General features: G+C 43.4%; 2 protein-coding genes across 7 annotated transcripts in view; both read right to left on the bottom strand.

Annotated features, from left to right (window-relative positions):
* Window positions 1–5,910, bottom strand: part of SH3KBP1 (SH3 domain containing kinase binding protein 1) — a 232,590-nt gene extending 226,680 nt beyond the window's left edge. Inside the window, exon 1 of one of the 3 annotated variants that reach the window (XM_080377614.1) lies at window positions 5,420–5,910. Coding sequence is in view for 1 of the 3 variants with exons in the window: in XM_080377613.1 (XP_080233739.1) it covers window positions 5,420–5,423 (4 nt within the window). In the remaining 2 variants the exon portion in view is untranslated. Of the gene's footprint in view, window positions 1–1,600; window positions 1,815–5,419 lie in introns of those variants that run through there. The other 2 variants (XM_080377613.1, XM_080377615.1) reach the window with 2 other exon arrangements.
* A 3,284-nt stretch (window positions 5,911–9,194) lies between these two features.
* The window catches only part of BCLAF3 (BCLAF1 and THRAP3 family member 3), a 37,081-nt gene continuing 30,362 nt past the window's right edge, over window positions 9,195–15,913 (bottom strand). For 2 of the 4 annotated variants that reach the window (XM_080377580.1, XM_080377579.1), the window contains one exon: window positions 9,195–14,273. In XM_080377580.1, the coding sequence (XP_080233706.1) occupies window positions 14,244–14,273 (30 nt within the window). In that variant the 3' untranslated portion in view covers window positions 9,195–14,243. The remainder of the gene's footprint in view (window positions 14,274–15,913) is intronic. The other 2 variants (XR_013926386.1, XR_013926387.1) reach the window with 2 other exon arrangements.

Here is a 15,913-nt window from a genome sequence, read left to right as displayed (position 1 = left end):
CCCTAATATATTCTTTCATCATTTCTCAGTGTACAGAACATAGATACGCCCTATGGCTACTTCCTGCTTTTGCATGCAGGGAAAACATCCACTCCCTGGTCCAGGATTTTGTATTCTGTCATTTAAAAAAAAACAACAACAAACACAGATAGGAACCATACAAAATCCATCATCCTTTTCTATGAGCTTGCTCTACAACAGCAGTATCAGAGCAAAACAACAGATACCACCCCTGTGGCTATTTTCTCTCCTTTGATCCCATCAGGGCTAACCTGCTTTCAGCACTTCAGTGACCTCTAACATTTCAGACCTGAAATTTCAGCTGCTCATTTCACATTACCAGGCTCTCCTTTTTCTCCTCCTAACACATGTCCCTTCCCCTTCAATCGGGAAAGGAGTCAATGCATTATCTACAAGGTCAATGCTGTTCTGCTATATGAATTCTGATAAGCTGCTGGTAGAATGACTCAAAAAAACCCTCCTCCAACATCCAGTGAATAGCAATTATAAAAGAAGCAATCTGAATAACATTACATATAAACTGTATATATCACATTAGTAGCAGTTTAAACAGAAATATGTATGCATTCAGCATTACTATCAAAATACAACAGCTTCTCAGGAAAGTAATTTTAATTATCAAATATGCTTCCTTAAACATGGGCAGAAAAAAAATACCTTTTCTAGCAGCTATACCATAATTTTCTACGTAAGAATCTTCAATTAGCACAAAAAGGAGCAGAATTCTGCTGTTTTAAGGAACCATCTATTTCACATATACTCTTCTTTATCACGCTTTCTGATCTAAAAGCAACAGTTAACATAAAAAACAACTATAATGGAGAAAATGAGAAAAGAGCAGCTACTTGAAAGGGGCAAGCAGAAGAGATACCAACACACAAAAAAGACTGCAAAATCAGAAATTTTTCCATAGCCTTTTACATATACACACATATTATTTTTTTTTTTTATTTCTTGATTTCAGGCTGCTATCTTGATCCATTTAGAAGGCACCTCTGACAACCTTTTAGGCGAGAAACGGCATTATCTCTTCTTGTCTAGGAAAAAATCTCTGTGCCAGCTCTTTTTGTATGAAATTTTATACAGGTTACTGAAAATATTTTATCACAGCTTATGAAAACTCCACTTGAACTCTGACCCTGAAGACATACACAGGCTGTACAAATACTGTCACCAAACCACTGGAAATCTGATCCTGAACAGCTCCAGTGCAACTGCCTCACCATCCTAACAACAACAAAAGAATTAAAATGAGTAACACTCTGTACGAGGAGGACCGTAAAGACTTTTTGCAGGTTGGGGAACATTTTTACATGTTTCCTATATAAAGCCACTTTATAGCTGCTAAAAACCTTACTTAATAAAATCAAAGTGAAGAAAATCACCCCAATCATTTTTCCTGTATTTTTTCCTTTTTCAGCTGCAACTGTTGAGCTGTATTCACAGACAAGAATGACACATGCTACTCCTATTTAAAACCATTTTACAGGTATTTTGCTGAAAGGCTCCAAAATCTCTACCATTTTGGAGAGAGAACTTAAAATCTGCCAGAGTAGTCAAGAACCACAAACACACCCACCGCCTTCCTTTGTAATATATACAACTTCTGCTGCGCTCAGGCCTCAAAGATGCTTCATTTGACACGGGACCGTAGAGTCGCGAAGAATTTAACAGCTAAACTCCCCAGGGCTCTCGTTGCAGCGAACACCCTCCGAAGTGACACTGCGGGGCCGGGCAGAAGTTCTGATGCAAGCCAGCTCTGCCCGCCGGAGGCCAGCGTGGCCCCACACGCAGGAAACTGCTCCGAGTGCTCCCTCTGTTGATGCTTCGATAAGAGGGAGGGAGAACGAGGAAGTGGCACGTCTGAAACGTGTAAAGAGAAGCAGAGGGGGGGGGGGGAAGATTTAAAGGTAGGGGTTTACGAGGGAAGCAGGGCAGAAGTTGAAGGCAGGGGATAAAGGAAAATTTGGAAAGGGGAAAAAAGGATTAAGAAAGGAGGAAAAGAGGAAAAGGGATTGCAAGTGATACAGAACCATCAGACTCTTACACAGATTCAAGTCTTCTGATTACATTACTTCTTGGTGTAACGCTCCTTTGGTGTGTACAAACTAGCTGCAGTATTTCACAGCAAAGCATCTTTCTCAACCACTAATGTGAAACCACGCAGACCATGGTTGTCTGTCAGTATTAGTAATCTAACCGGTTCAAAGGGCACAAGACTGCCTCTGGATCCAAAGTCCTACCTATGGTGACAGCAGAGGTATCAATGGGATTTCACATAAACAAAAGCAATGCATCTTTTTTCCCAACAGAAAAGCTTCAAGAACGCCTTGAGATGAAAAAATATTGATGTTGAGTGCTGGTATTTACAAGCACTATGATGAAGGCTTCAGCTGCTTAGCTTCACAGCAGTCATTATATAGGCCCCATACCACATTTCATGCTCTAAACTGTCTGTGCTCTGAAGATGAGCAAAGATTGCATAGCAAAAGGTCTTCCTTCATCTACTGCAGAAGTGGGAAGGCGTGTCTTGACTGACACAAGGAGTTACACAACATCAGTTGTTTTGTGATGATGGCAGTAGAATCAGACTTGTACTCTTGCATTTTCTAGATTTGCCAAGCAGTACCCTTCAGACCAGTTTTTCCCCAAGTAGCTACCTTACCTTCATCCTACTTTGTTTTCGGGACCTCCAACCTCAGGACAGTCTGATGCTCAGGCATGCAAAGCTCTTGCAAATGAGACTGAGGAGTTGTCTAACCATACACAATTCTAAGTAGCCTTTAAAAAACCCAGAACAAAACAAAACAAACCCAAAAACAACAACAAGCAAACAACTCACACACACATGTCCCCACAGAACACCATCTCTTCATTTCTCAAACATTTAAGGAACATTAAGCTTGTCCCACTGTATTCACAATTACCTTTAAGGTCTTTGTCTTACCTCCCTTTTACATTTAGAGAACTACCACCACTACCTCTCTCAACTCTCCTGACGAGCCCATTCCAAGTGTAAATTAATTCACTTCAAGGTACTCTACCTATAATATCACAGAAGAGCTCATAAAACATCAATAAACCTGTATTTCTTGTAAGGTTTGGGGTACAGGCCGTAAAAAAGCTTGGAGACATACACTGAACTTTAATATACACGTAAGTGTAACATACACACGTATACATGCACTGGGTTGGACTAACAACAACATGCGGTGCCATACAGAAAATACAAATGGTTAAAATGGAAGGTATACAAGTAATTTAAAAATAAAACATTAGGAATCTTAGCAATGTAGTACACATAAAGAATTCACCTGTTCTTTTCTGCATTTAAAATACCTTTCAAAAGTGCTAACAATGTAAGAAATGTTTTTTAATAAAACTGCTTTCACTTGATACCGCCTAGAAAAATTTTGTTTTCATAACTACTTGTATCTTTACTTCCTTGCACAATTTTTCTATTTGTTTTTAAACTACAAGAATCACTTGCCATTTAAAGATACGAACAACAACGAAACCGTATCTACCTTCCTTCCACTCCCATTTTGCCAAGAAAAGTCTGACTGCATCACAGTGATTTGAGAAAGTCAATATCCAAATGAGCTTTAAAGAAGCCAGATGTGAACAATTGCGGCCAGCCCACGGGAAGGAAGGGTGGGTAAAAGGAAAAAAGATGGCCTTCACAGCTAAGTTACAATATTCAACAAACCTTTCCAGAGCTCTATCAATGCAAGTTACTTCACCAGTCCTTTATCGCTTTCCTCAATCTTTTTTACCGTGGAGCTAAAAAAAGGGTAATATTTGGACTACAGTTTAAGCAGAAATCGGAAAAGTCTCACCATATGGCAATACAAAGCTAGTAAGAAATAAACACACTAAGAGAGGGTAAGGACACAAAGATAACATCACAATTATTTCCTGTGACGTGCCCTACTGAAGGCAGATGTTGCTCCATTCAGCAGCTGTACACCCTACATCTCATTACAGCACTAGGTTTACGACCTTATCTGTTGCTGCAGAAGACAGAAGTTGAGAGCTGCGTTCGCTAGCGGGCAAACCGACCCTAACAGAGTCTTCTACAGCGCGCCCAGCTAAACGCGGTAGTCGGTGATGCTGGCCTACTGTCAGCAGCAGCAGTTCACCCAGATCGATCCAGCTGGATGAGCTGCGCAGGGATGAGCGCGCTCCAGCCCGAACTGGAGGACTGGCTGAAAGTCAATAGTGAGAAGCCAGCGCTTCACCTCGTAACGTAGAGGCGCAGCAGCTGCGCGTCGCTCTGACAGCACCCCGCAAACTAACCTCTCAAAGAACAAAGGGATGATTTTTTTTCCTACTATACTCCCAACATCACTGTATCACAACAGGTAAAACTGTGTAAAATGTCTGCCCACGTAACGCGTAGTGTTCAGTCGTTTTAGCGATGCTGCGCTCAGGTTCCCCCGCAGCCCCGCGGCGCTTCCAGCGCCTCCGCCGCCGTGCGCGGCGCGGGCAGCTGCGGGGCTGGGGACAGGGACAGCCCGACGCCGGGGTTTCAGAGCTGCTGATCGCCGCTGCCTTCAGCCGCCGGTCGGTGCGTACACCCGGGGCCGCCTGCCAAGAGCCCGTTTCTTTTGTTCCCTCCAACCCGTCCTTCGCCGCCGGCACCGCGCCGGGCAGAGGGAGCCGCGACGCCCCGGACGCATCACTGGGCCAGCCCGCGCCTGGCACCGCCGCCGCCGCCGGGCCCCGCACAATGGGACAATTCACCCCCCGTCCCGCCGCGGCCCACGCCGGCCTCGCCGCACAGGTAGCGGGCGCTGCCCTCCCCGGGCCGGGCCGCCGCCGCCTCCCGAAGTCCGCGGGAGCCACCTCACGGGCACCGGCTGCCCGGCGCAACCGCCCCCCGCGCAACGGCGGCGGCCACGGCGCCCCCCGCGCAGCGGGCGCCCCCTCCTGGCGGGGCGGGGCGGCACGTCCCCGGGGCAGCAGCTCTGCCCGCCGGCGGCCCCGCGGCCGAGGGAGCGCGACCTGCGGGCCGGGGTGTCCCCGCCATCGCCCCGCCCGGCCCGGCGCCGCCACACCCCAGGCCGCCCGGAGGTGGCCGTGCCCGGCGGAGAGGCAGCGAGGCCGGCCGGGCCGGTGCGCGGGAGGGCGCGTAACCCTGCCGGCCCCGCGGAACCGGCAGCCCCGAGGGGCGCCCGGCCCTCGCCCCGCCGCCGCCAACCCGACCTCTCCGCCTGTCACGGGAAAACAATTATTGCCTCGGCCGGGGGAGGGGAAGGGAAGTTAAAAGCCACAAGGCGGAGGAGCGGAGGCGGGTGGCGGCCGGCTCCCCCCGCCGCCGCCCCACGCACCCCACCCGCCGGGCGGGAGCCTCTGCGCCCCCCGGCACCCCCCGGCACCGCCAGCTCGAACTCACCCATTTATGTCGAGCTGGGCTTTGCCTGGCGGCGGGAACAGGCTGAAAGTTTGGGGAGGTTGGCCGCGGCGGCGGGGGCGAGAGACAGCCGAGCCGCCGCCGCCACGGGAAGCAGGGGCTGCCGACAGAGCCGCTCCCTCCTCCGGCGGCCGCCGCTCTCAGCACCCGCTGCAGCCGGGCTGCATTCCGCGCCCCGCTAGCGGCACCTCGGCTCCCCGCAGCACATGTATTCCTGGGTATCGCAAAAAATATTACAAAAATCAGGCGAGCGAGGGCAGGCACTCAGCTCCTGCCAGCTCCTTCGGCTCCTGCCAGCCGACCGGGTCCCCGCTGCCGCCGGGCAGAGCGGCTCGGCAGACGCGCGGCCGAGGCGGCGCCCGGAGGGCCCTGCTGCCGGGCCGCGGGGCTGTGCGGCCGCCCCGCCGGCCGGTGCGTGCGCGGGGCGCGGGTGCGACGAGCGGCCGGGTCCCCCCGCCGCGCGCTGCCGCCGCTGCTCGTGCCGGGGCGCGCGGCGAGGCTCGGCTCGGCGCTGCGGGAAGTGTCGCGAGACTGCGCCAGCCTCCGCCGGGAGCGGAGGGCGGGAGGGGGGGCGGGGGAGGGAGCGGCGGGGCCGGCGGGGGTGGGTCGGGGCAGCGGGGTGTCCGCAGGGGGGGCGGGGGCGGCCCCCTCCCCCTGGGGCTGGGAGTCGTCAGCGGGCGGGGGGAGGCACCGGTGGCGCGCGCAGGGGCGGGGAAGGGGCTCGCCCTGTTCCGGCGCTGGGGGAGGGGGCATGGCGCTCCGGGCACGGGCGCTGGGAGCGGGCGGCGGGACGGGGGGCGCGGATTGCTGCCCGCCACCCTCCCCGTTACCTGCGGCGGCCCGGGCCCGGCCCTGCCCCGGGGCCCGGCCTTAGGGCGGCCGCGAAGGTGCAGCGGCGGTGCCGCAGGTGCCTCCCGCCGCGCCCCGGCCCCGGCCGTGAGGAAGGGGGCGGTGTGCCTGGCCGCACCGCGAGGGCCGCTGCCACCCCCGCACCGGCTCGACTGGGGCAGGGGCGAGGGAAGCGGTGTGGGGGGGGAAGGAATACGGACGAAAAGACGAGATGCAGAGCGGCTGCGGCGGGGGCTCGGGCAAGGAGCGGAGTCGCACATGAGCAGCTGGTGGTGGAGCGCTGGCTGCAGCGGAACCGAGCGGGAGCGGCGGGCTGCACGGAGCCGCACCGGGCCGGCCCGCAAGGCGGCTGCTGCGGCACGGCACGGGCAGGGGAGCACCCCCGCGGGCTGCAGCGGGGAAGGGCAGGTTAAAAACTGTGTGAGCCGGTGTAAAAGGTAAAGTCCAGGTAGCATCTTTTACAGCATAAGCACCTTCGATACTAATGAATGGTTCAACCAAAACACGAAACAAAAAAAAATCCCCTGTTCTAACCCCAGGTAGTTAATTTGGGTATGAAGACAGAAAACACCCAGTAACACAACGGACACAGTTTTTGTACTTCTCCCTCTGCACAACGGACAATTTTGAAAAAGAGTTTTTTTGAGGTTAAAAAAAAATGTGTAAAAAACCAGAAGTCGTTCCAGGGGGCATCTGGCTTCTTGGCTACAAAAATCCACATTTTTAAAATAGCGATGGTGAACTCTTTGAGAGAAGATTAAAGGTGTTAAGCCTCTCATTGGTTAAAATATTTAGAAGGAATTCCTAATTCTTGACTTATTACTACTTTTAAGAACACTTTAACCACAGCTATGAAAACTTGCTTTTAAGTTACTTATTTACATGCCCTAGCAGCAATGGAACATCAGAAAAGACAAACTGCACTAGTTCCAATTCGAATCTTTTGAAGAGATTAGTTGTGATACAACCAAACCCTCACAAATATAATACTAATTTTTTTCAAGAGTTTTTAATCAACTAAAACCAGGAAAGTGAAGTTCAGCTATGAAAACAATGGAAACAAGCTGGACGTAGGTGTAGACAGCCTCCATCCAGTTCAGTGTTTCACTGCAAATTCCGAACCTTGAACCACCTCAGCACTGTTTTCAAAAACACTTAAGACACCAAGTCACAAACCACTAAAGAGTTCCAAGACTGAGAGAGGGGAAATGGAGAAAAAAAAAAAAAAAAAAAAAAAAAAAAGCAAGCCTTTTATCTTCATATATACACAGAGCACTTTTAGCCAGTCACAGGCTACTAGAAAGCCAATATTCACACACCCTTAATAAAACAATGCTGGCTTCCATTACCCTCAGTTCCTCATTGCATAAGAGCATTTGATGTCTATTACCTGAAAAATTTACCTGGGAAATTACCAGAATGAAAAGTAGCAGCTTTTACTTAAGCATTATGACAAACTAGCTGCAATTGTCAAGTCAATCAGAACAAAACTAAGTAGAACTGATGCAACCAGGTTTGAGAAGGAAGGCATTTCTGTTATTAGCATGGCAATTTTATATGAAGTTTGGCTTTCCAGTGCTCCAGCTGTGTAGCTTCAGGTGGAATAAATAGTACAACTGAATTATTTAGCTTGGTATATAACAGCAGCACTGCTTCTGTAAGAACTCCTCGGGGCTGGTAGTAAAAGCTATAAGGAGTAACTCAAAGGAGTCACATCATGATGTCAGTGTTACAATGCATAGGAGAAAGCCAATGTCATGGCCATCTCAGATACCAAGTTTCAACTATCACTAAAAATGAATCTATGGGAATTTCTTGACTTTCCCAAGTAAAATAGTAACACAGTACAGCAGGCTGTCCTTTCCAGAAAGTGGAAAAATCTCATTGTAAACTGGGGGGAGCACTGTCATAGTGCCTCCAAGACTTGGCTTCCCATCGTTCCTAAGCCAAAGAAACAGGACTATGGGACCGATCTTTTGTTCCTATAGAGCCTACCCCTCAGCTAGGGCTTCAAACTAACATTACAATGTATGTTGACTATTAGGATACCTTACCTTTGTGGGAAAGGGTTGAATGAGTAAGTGTCATCACAGCATTTGGGGGAAAGAAAAAAAAAAAAAAAAAGTCTCTTTACCTGTTAGGGAATTACTTACAGAAACTAAAGACATGTTTTTAAAGTGGTATCAATGGAAATCAGCAACTTTTCTCTGAACTGACATGCACTTCAGAATGCAATCAGCCACATCACCTCTTAAGACTGTAGTCTAATAGTTGGGAAGCATTATTATTATATCCCCCCCAAGTATTACTTAAATGTTTTTCCTGCGGGGTGGGGGTGGGGGGAAGTAACAATGTCTGTCTCCCTCCCCTATATCACAGTAGATTAACCACAGAGGAAGGACTTTTGCTTTACTCTCTAGTTCAAGGATAATAACCAGATTAGGAGAATCTATTAAAAAAAACCCACACCAAATTATTTACATACAGTGAAGATCAAGTTATGGCAAGTTCAAGTAAACAATGGGGAAGTTAACTCTTTTCCTTTAAATAAACACTGCAAATGTACTAGCTTCACCTCATTCTCACACCACTCTATTAACATGGTTATTCTCACCTCACACTGATGATACTGTATTAAGGGAATTCTTAAAAATACACAGTTAATTAATGTAAACTTTGGCAAAGTTAGCCAAGCAAATGCATGCCTTCCCCCCATTCTGTCCCTTTACAGAATGTATCTAGAATGTAGGTCAATACTATAATCTCAAAAAGCGGCAATAAATGAAGTTATAGAAGCAACAGTTGTATAAGAAAAAATTCAGTGGCTACACAGATCAAGTAACATACTCTAAAAATGACACCAAACATTAATAACTACTGAAACAAATAACTGAATTATAAGTAAAAATTTTGTGAAAACATTTATTATCTGTAGAAACAAAATTTACATTGATTTTATATAAACTATGTTAAACATATATATAAACATACCTACATCTTAATATATACTTATGAATGAGGCTTTTAGGTATGGGATAACATTGTCAGAAGCACCATCGTGGACTCCAAAGACTACAGACTTAAAATGCATTTGAATTTAATTCCATCTTCAGTAGTTTAAAAATGTCATTTCTTACCCACACTTAGTAATAATTACATTTAAAGGTTTCTAATAATTGTGGTTGCATGTGTACATACATGTGCACATACACACATTAGATGGTCCTTGTGAAACTACAGTATAAATAAGGTCAACATTAATATATTCCTTAGAAACAGACACTAGTTCCACATCCTCATTCAAGGGCGGGGGGAAAAAGAGAAATTCCTGCTATTCTTAAAACAAAACAATGAGGGTTTTTTAATTCCATGAAGAGTGTACTCAAACAACAACGGTTTCCACCCTGTCTCTTCCCTCAACAACAGAGACATAAGAGAAGCTGGTCACAAAATAAAAGCCATCTACTGTATTATTTCCAGAAAGTGAAGTATTAATAAAGACAACATGAGATTTAGACTGCCTAGACAAAATTCAGAGCAATAAACAGTGAACAGAAGAAAACTGTACTAAAGTGGCAGGCAGCACAGAGCTATTAAAACCACGTGGCTAAATACCTACTCACAAACCCCTCCAACAACAAAAACCATCAGGCACGGAAGGAAGGGGCAAGTGTTATGACAATAGTTTTCTGTGATCTTAACACTGGAAAATTTATGCTCACCAAGCTTGAAACAGAACACACTTAAAGTCCATCGCTGTCCTTAAGGTCTATTAAGGAGTCAAGTGTTACAAGTAGGCTTTCAAAGATCTTGAAATGGCTTTTTTTTTTTCCTTCCCTCTCCTTCTTAAGGAGGCTGAAGAACCTCCTATCTTCAAATCCTGCAGTAATAGAATGAAGTCTTTCAAGGGCCAGAGTTATGTGCAGAAACATCCATTATTTGTTTTCAGGTTGCTGGGTTGTTTTTTTTTTTTTTCAATATTCATTACAATGCAAGTCTGAAGTCTTTCTTCGAGAGAGATCTTTGTAGATGGCTGTTCAGATGCTTAAAGAAAGGTAACAGGCATGTTTCTACACAGCATGGGAAAAGATCCCTTCGGAAAGCAAAGCAAAGAACTCCCTCTATTTACAGTCTTCTAAGGTGAATACTGAGAAAACAAGTCTCTCTTTGCTGTAATATTTAATCATCTTCTCCAAGCAACTCTCACTATCCATTTCCAAGACAGAGCAGAAAATTACTTTCCCTGCATGTAACAAGCAAGTTTTGGAAACCCTGCCTTTTTTAATGCCACAAAAGTGTAATCTTGATTTTTGTTTTGTTTTTAAAGCAACTAGGTTCATATAAAGAAAATTCAGCATCTCACCCTGAGGCCCTGGGAGAGAAGGCAGCAGGTAAACTGTTAACACAACTGGCAATCAGCTGAATTTACTCCCATCGTTTGCTATCAGTTACCTGAGTTGAGATAGTTATGTCCAGGTCTCGAGACCATCCAAATTCATCAGGTAAGGTGATTTTAAACACGCAAGTAATTATTATTAGAGTTAAGGCAGTGCTTGCAGAAGCCTTGCAATGTGTTGCTTCTTATTAGCTCCAGAATTTTGTTAACCTTGTGAACTCAATCATCACAAAGATGAGGATTCTAACTAATCTATGTGGATATTAAATGGATCAGCAATATAAATGCTAACACCACAACAACTTATTATTTCAGACACTTATAAGGAAGACTAGTCATATTTAACCCACTACATTTTGGATAGCAATTAAAAAAAAACGATTTCACATGTGAACAATTGAGAATGACATGAGCATTTAACAGCCATTTCAAGTCAACCAAAAGAAAGGCAATTCACATTTATATTTTCAAAGTATAAAACAGAAAGCTAGAAAGCTCTTAGACAATCACATTTTTAACTTCCCCTTCCAATGCAAATGCAATGACAGGCTTTACTAATACAAGAGACACTGTTTTCCTTCTGAGGCTTACAAATATGTTTAAATTAAGTGGTTATTTTAACAATTGTTGTCAGTCCATGCTGCCATTAGAACAATGCAATAATCAGGATATTACTTAAGTCTTTGTACAGGTGTTTTCTACAATGCAGTCACAATATGCAGAAAGGCACCAAGTTATTCAAGTAAATTGACCTTTCTTCTACTTAGCTTTTTCTTGTGCCTTCACAACTCAATTCGTAACTTCATTACTCTCAACCAAACGTTATATTCCAGTACAATAGAACTTTTCTGTGCTAAAATAATAAATAAGCTGATTTGTATGTGAATATATAGACACAAGTCTCTAATTCACAAAGATAAGTCCACTTCGCAATGTCCCACACCAGATAACATCACAGATACCTCTTAGCACCTAAACCACCCAGTTTCTGTATGAGTTTTATAAAATATAGGAAATTTTATCGTGACAGAAACTCAAATTAGTTATCAGTAAAGAATGTGATTTGAGCAAGTGATATCACCTTAAATAAAAGCTAAAGCAACTGAAACAATGACTATGTTTCATCATATGACATTCATCTTGGGACCAAGGGTAGGTGGGGGGAATAAAAATCAAAGTCAGTAAACATGCCCCAAACCCCTTGTTTGTAGTAATGTTGCTCACAGTTGTAGAAATAAAAACCAAAGCTAAACTGTTAAAAAGTACAAACCAAATTAGATACAGCTAGTCATGCACAGGTAAAATAAGAAAGCACAAAATCAGAGAAGCCAGTCACACTTTTAAACCTGGTTAAAGCAGCATTAACTGACTGTAGTCTCACTACTTCAGCATTACTTCCAAACAGTGTTAGCAAAACTGCCATGTCAGAAGTTTCTTCATGTATCCACTTTTCCCATTTGCTCAACAACGAGTTCTCTTCCAGGCTTTAATAAGAACACTGCAGGAAGCTTACAGAAACAGTAGTATCCTGTTGAATAAGACAATATAGCTTTAGTAGTTTGTCCTATATCATATATGGTTTCACTTCCTATGTGTTTTACAGTGCTTTAGCACATTCAGGAGCAGTGTGAATAGCTTGGCAGCTTGAGAGTAAACCTGTCCTCATCTGCAGGGTACATGCAGCACTCCCCTGCCAGCAGGCTGCTCCACTGCAGCTACTCCACATTTGCTTTGGCTCGCCTCACTTAACCTGTTGTTTCAATTCCTTATTTTCCTCTCCCAGAAATCTATACAGAACAATTTTGCCAGATTCATCACTGACAGTGTAAATGAACAATTTCTTATCTGCAGAAAGTTGCCTGCCTCTATGTGACCAGGGAATTCCTTTTCCTTTAGCTCCTCGTTTTGTGTATGCATATCAGTTATTGAAAAACTAGTTGAATCATTGGTGATTGTTATTTAAACTGAAAACCTGGGGTTTAGAAACAGTCTGGTGTTATTGTTTAATAACCACAACATCAATGAGCGTGGCACACTTCCTGCCAGCTTGTTGCTTATGAACACTAAGCAGCACAGGTCTTAAATGACACTATCTTGGCTGTTCTGAGCCATACCTACACTTTCAAACAGTCTCTACTGAAGGCATTGTGCAAAAAACATTACCAAAAAAGCATGCAGAAATCGCATCCTGACCTTCCACCCAAAACCCAAATTTCCTTTTCCCAGAACACACATCCACCCAGTATTAGAATTCTAATCTACTAACTATAACAGAGACTAGCCTGCATTCTATATGGCTAACACTGTCTTGGAACTGATGGAAATACATTAGCCTGCACATATTGTGGATATGGTGAACAACTTTTTTCTTAAATAAGAAAATCTCTGAAAACTACTTGCTATGCATCTTTGATTTACCAGCAATAAAAAGAACAAACAAATCTAATACATACACACAACCCTATTGTATATTGTGTATTAAGGCCAAGGCTATCGACAGGAAATAAGCACAATGTTATTTATAGCTGCTTATAAAACACGTCTGGCTAGTTGTGTTTTGCACACAGCATAACAATATTGCAGTACAGTAAACTTCAGAGAATTACTGGCATTTTGAACAAAATTACAAGCTATCTGCAGTTAAAGCAGTTTCAATTATGAACAGCTTTGTTAGAAGACATGTTTATAAAAACTTACGTTTTTTGTTTTTCTTGTAATTAAATACTTCAGGCCCCAATTTCAGAATCCAGGAAATCACCAAATCATTTATGACGAAAAAGATTAGAGAACATGTGGCTTGGTCAAGAATGTCATACACCAAAGCATAATGAGACAGAACAATTTTGAATACAGATCAACTAATCCTCTAACAAACCCAAGCATGCTTTCGGTGCAGTTATAAGCTACTGCTACAGTACATTACATACCTGCCTGTTACCATTCATTTTAATCAAATACTGGACGTTGTCCCAACATTCTAACAATTTACAAATATATATACACATCAGAAACCCAAGTATATTATTAAACTAAAGTAATACAAAATACTGTTTTATGGAAATGACTGAACAGAGGTGTAAAATCTATTGCACAACCTAAAAGGTCATTACTTGGAAAATCCTGAGCTAATGTGCTATTACCAAACAATTCAGGCACTTTTTTTTTTTTTTTCCTTTTTTATAAGTACATAAGCAATAAACTTTCAACATATAAACCTCTGGGTATAACAACTGAAGTTCCATCTGTAACGCCATGCTTAGAGAAAAAGTATTCAATAAATAAGACTCCCTTCAATGACTTCTTTTCTCAAGACTGGTATGCAAAAGGAACTAAAGGAACATACTATAATGTTTCAGTTGAATACTGTACTTTAAAAGCAATTATTAAAACTGTAAAAAAGTTCCGCAGCATTCCACTACTGAAAAATAATGTTATTTTTAATCAAGAAAGTTACAGGGTTAGTTCCTTTATCCTATTTTAAGTCTTGACAAATTTGTCAAAAAATGAACAGATGCTCCCTTTGCTGTGTATTCTGTTTCAACTTCAGGATCAGAGCTCAGTTCAGGTTTCTGCTGCAATATTTAAATTTCCCTACAGAGAGAAACAAAAGAAAAGTTACTGTCAAGTTGTAACAGTTGAAAAAAGCCTCCCAACTTTCTTAAGTACTGTATTATAGTGTGTAACATACAAGATTCTTAAAATTATGGATTGAAACAGCACAGCTGTGAAGATTCTACTTTAAAGGATGCATAATTATTTCAAAAGGGTGATATAAGGATGTTCAGACCAGTTTAACAAATCTCAAGGTCAAGTTTAATCATTACAATAGGCAAGACATGGAAAATGCTAGAATCTGAGGAACAGTTTTGTTTCTTAAGAATTAGCCAACCAGCAATCAGTATGCTGTTAAGAAAACGTTTGTCGTACTTATTCCTCAGAATTTATTTTACTTCAATTCAAAAGATACTCAAGTTCTTCATCACACTTAAAAATCAATATTCAGATCTTACTATGCTTCTCCAATTCAAATCATCATCTCCAGCAGCCAGATTGTGTGAAGCATGTTTTATACCTTCCAGACAAGAACCTTAATATCCAATTACAGAAGAACACTGGAATTTACTGGGGAGAATGTCACTACAACAAAACTACGGCACTTCCTTCACCATTTCACAATGGTCATAATTTTTTGGAAAAAATCCTTCTCCATCTATTTTCCGCTAATTCCAAGTCAATTTAACCTTCAGAGACCATACTTCTCAGAGTCCATGCAAATGCAGAAAGCATTCATCAGTATACTACAGCAACAAGTGACCCATTTACCTTGTCCAAAGTATTTGGTGTTCTTTCTGTTGTTTTTGTTATTTGGTGGTAGGTTTTGGTTGGTTGGTGATAGTTGGTTTGGTTTTGGTTGGTTTTTTTTGGGTTGTTGGTTTGGTTTTTTTTTTTTGTTTTTTTTTTTTTTTTTTTTTTTTTTGGGGGGGGGGGGGGAGGGGGGAAGGCAGGGGTTGGTGCTTGGCTTTCCCCACCACCACCACCTGTAGACTGTAGACTTGAGTTTTTCTGAAAACAGCTCTAAGAACCTTTGTTTGTGTGCTTGAAGAAGTGAACTCTAATCCAACTACAAATGCTTATTCAAGTGTATTTACCTGGAGCTAGATGGGCACAGAAATACAGAACAAACAAGAATTCGCACAGAAACACAAAACTGCAAGGGGCTGTGTATGTCATCTAATCCAATTCTCTGATGTGATTAGAAACCTCACACTACTTTGATTGCACTTGATCAATTCTAATAAAGGATTTAGAATGTTTTAACTACTGATCCTCATAAAACCTGTAACATTTTATATGGTTCAAAGTTCTTCTGCACTTCAAGATTATTGTTGTCCCATACAGACTGCAAATGAAGTGTTTATCATAAAACAGATGTGCCTAATTATTTCAGCTTGAGCTTATAAAAACATTTTACACCAACATTATACAGTATAGGATGCTTTATTCAGAGCAGCACTCCAGTATGCACTTTAAAGTACATAATTAAAGGTAACTTAACAGTGAAGCACACAGACACAGTAAAAAAGAGAAAGTTATTGATAACCCTTCATGTTGATTTAAAGCTGTAGCCTAAAAGGACATAATAACTTTACAGAGGGCTGCTTTGTCTTCCTATCAATAGGAAGAGGGATCAACTGAGCTCAAGGAAAGGATAATGAAACAGAGGCAACTGC

The sequence above is a fragment of the Falco punctatus genome, assembly GCF_963210335.1.
Source record: "Falco punctatus genome assembly, chromosome: 2".
Lineage (NCBI taxonomy): Eukaryota > Metazoa > Chordata > Aves > Falconiformes > Falconidae > Falco > Falco punctatus.
This window is presented reverse-complemented; position numbering and strand designations above follow the sequence as displayed.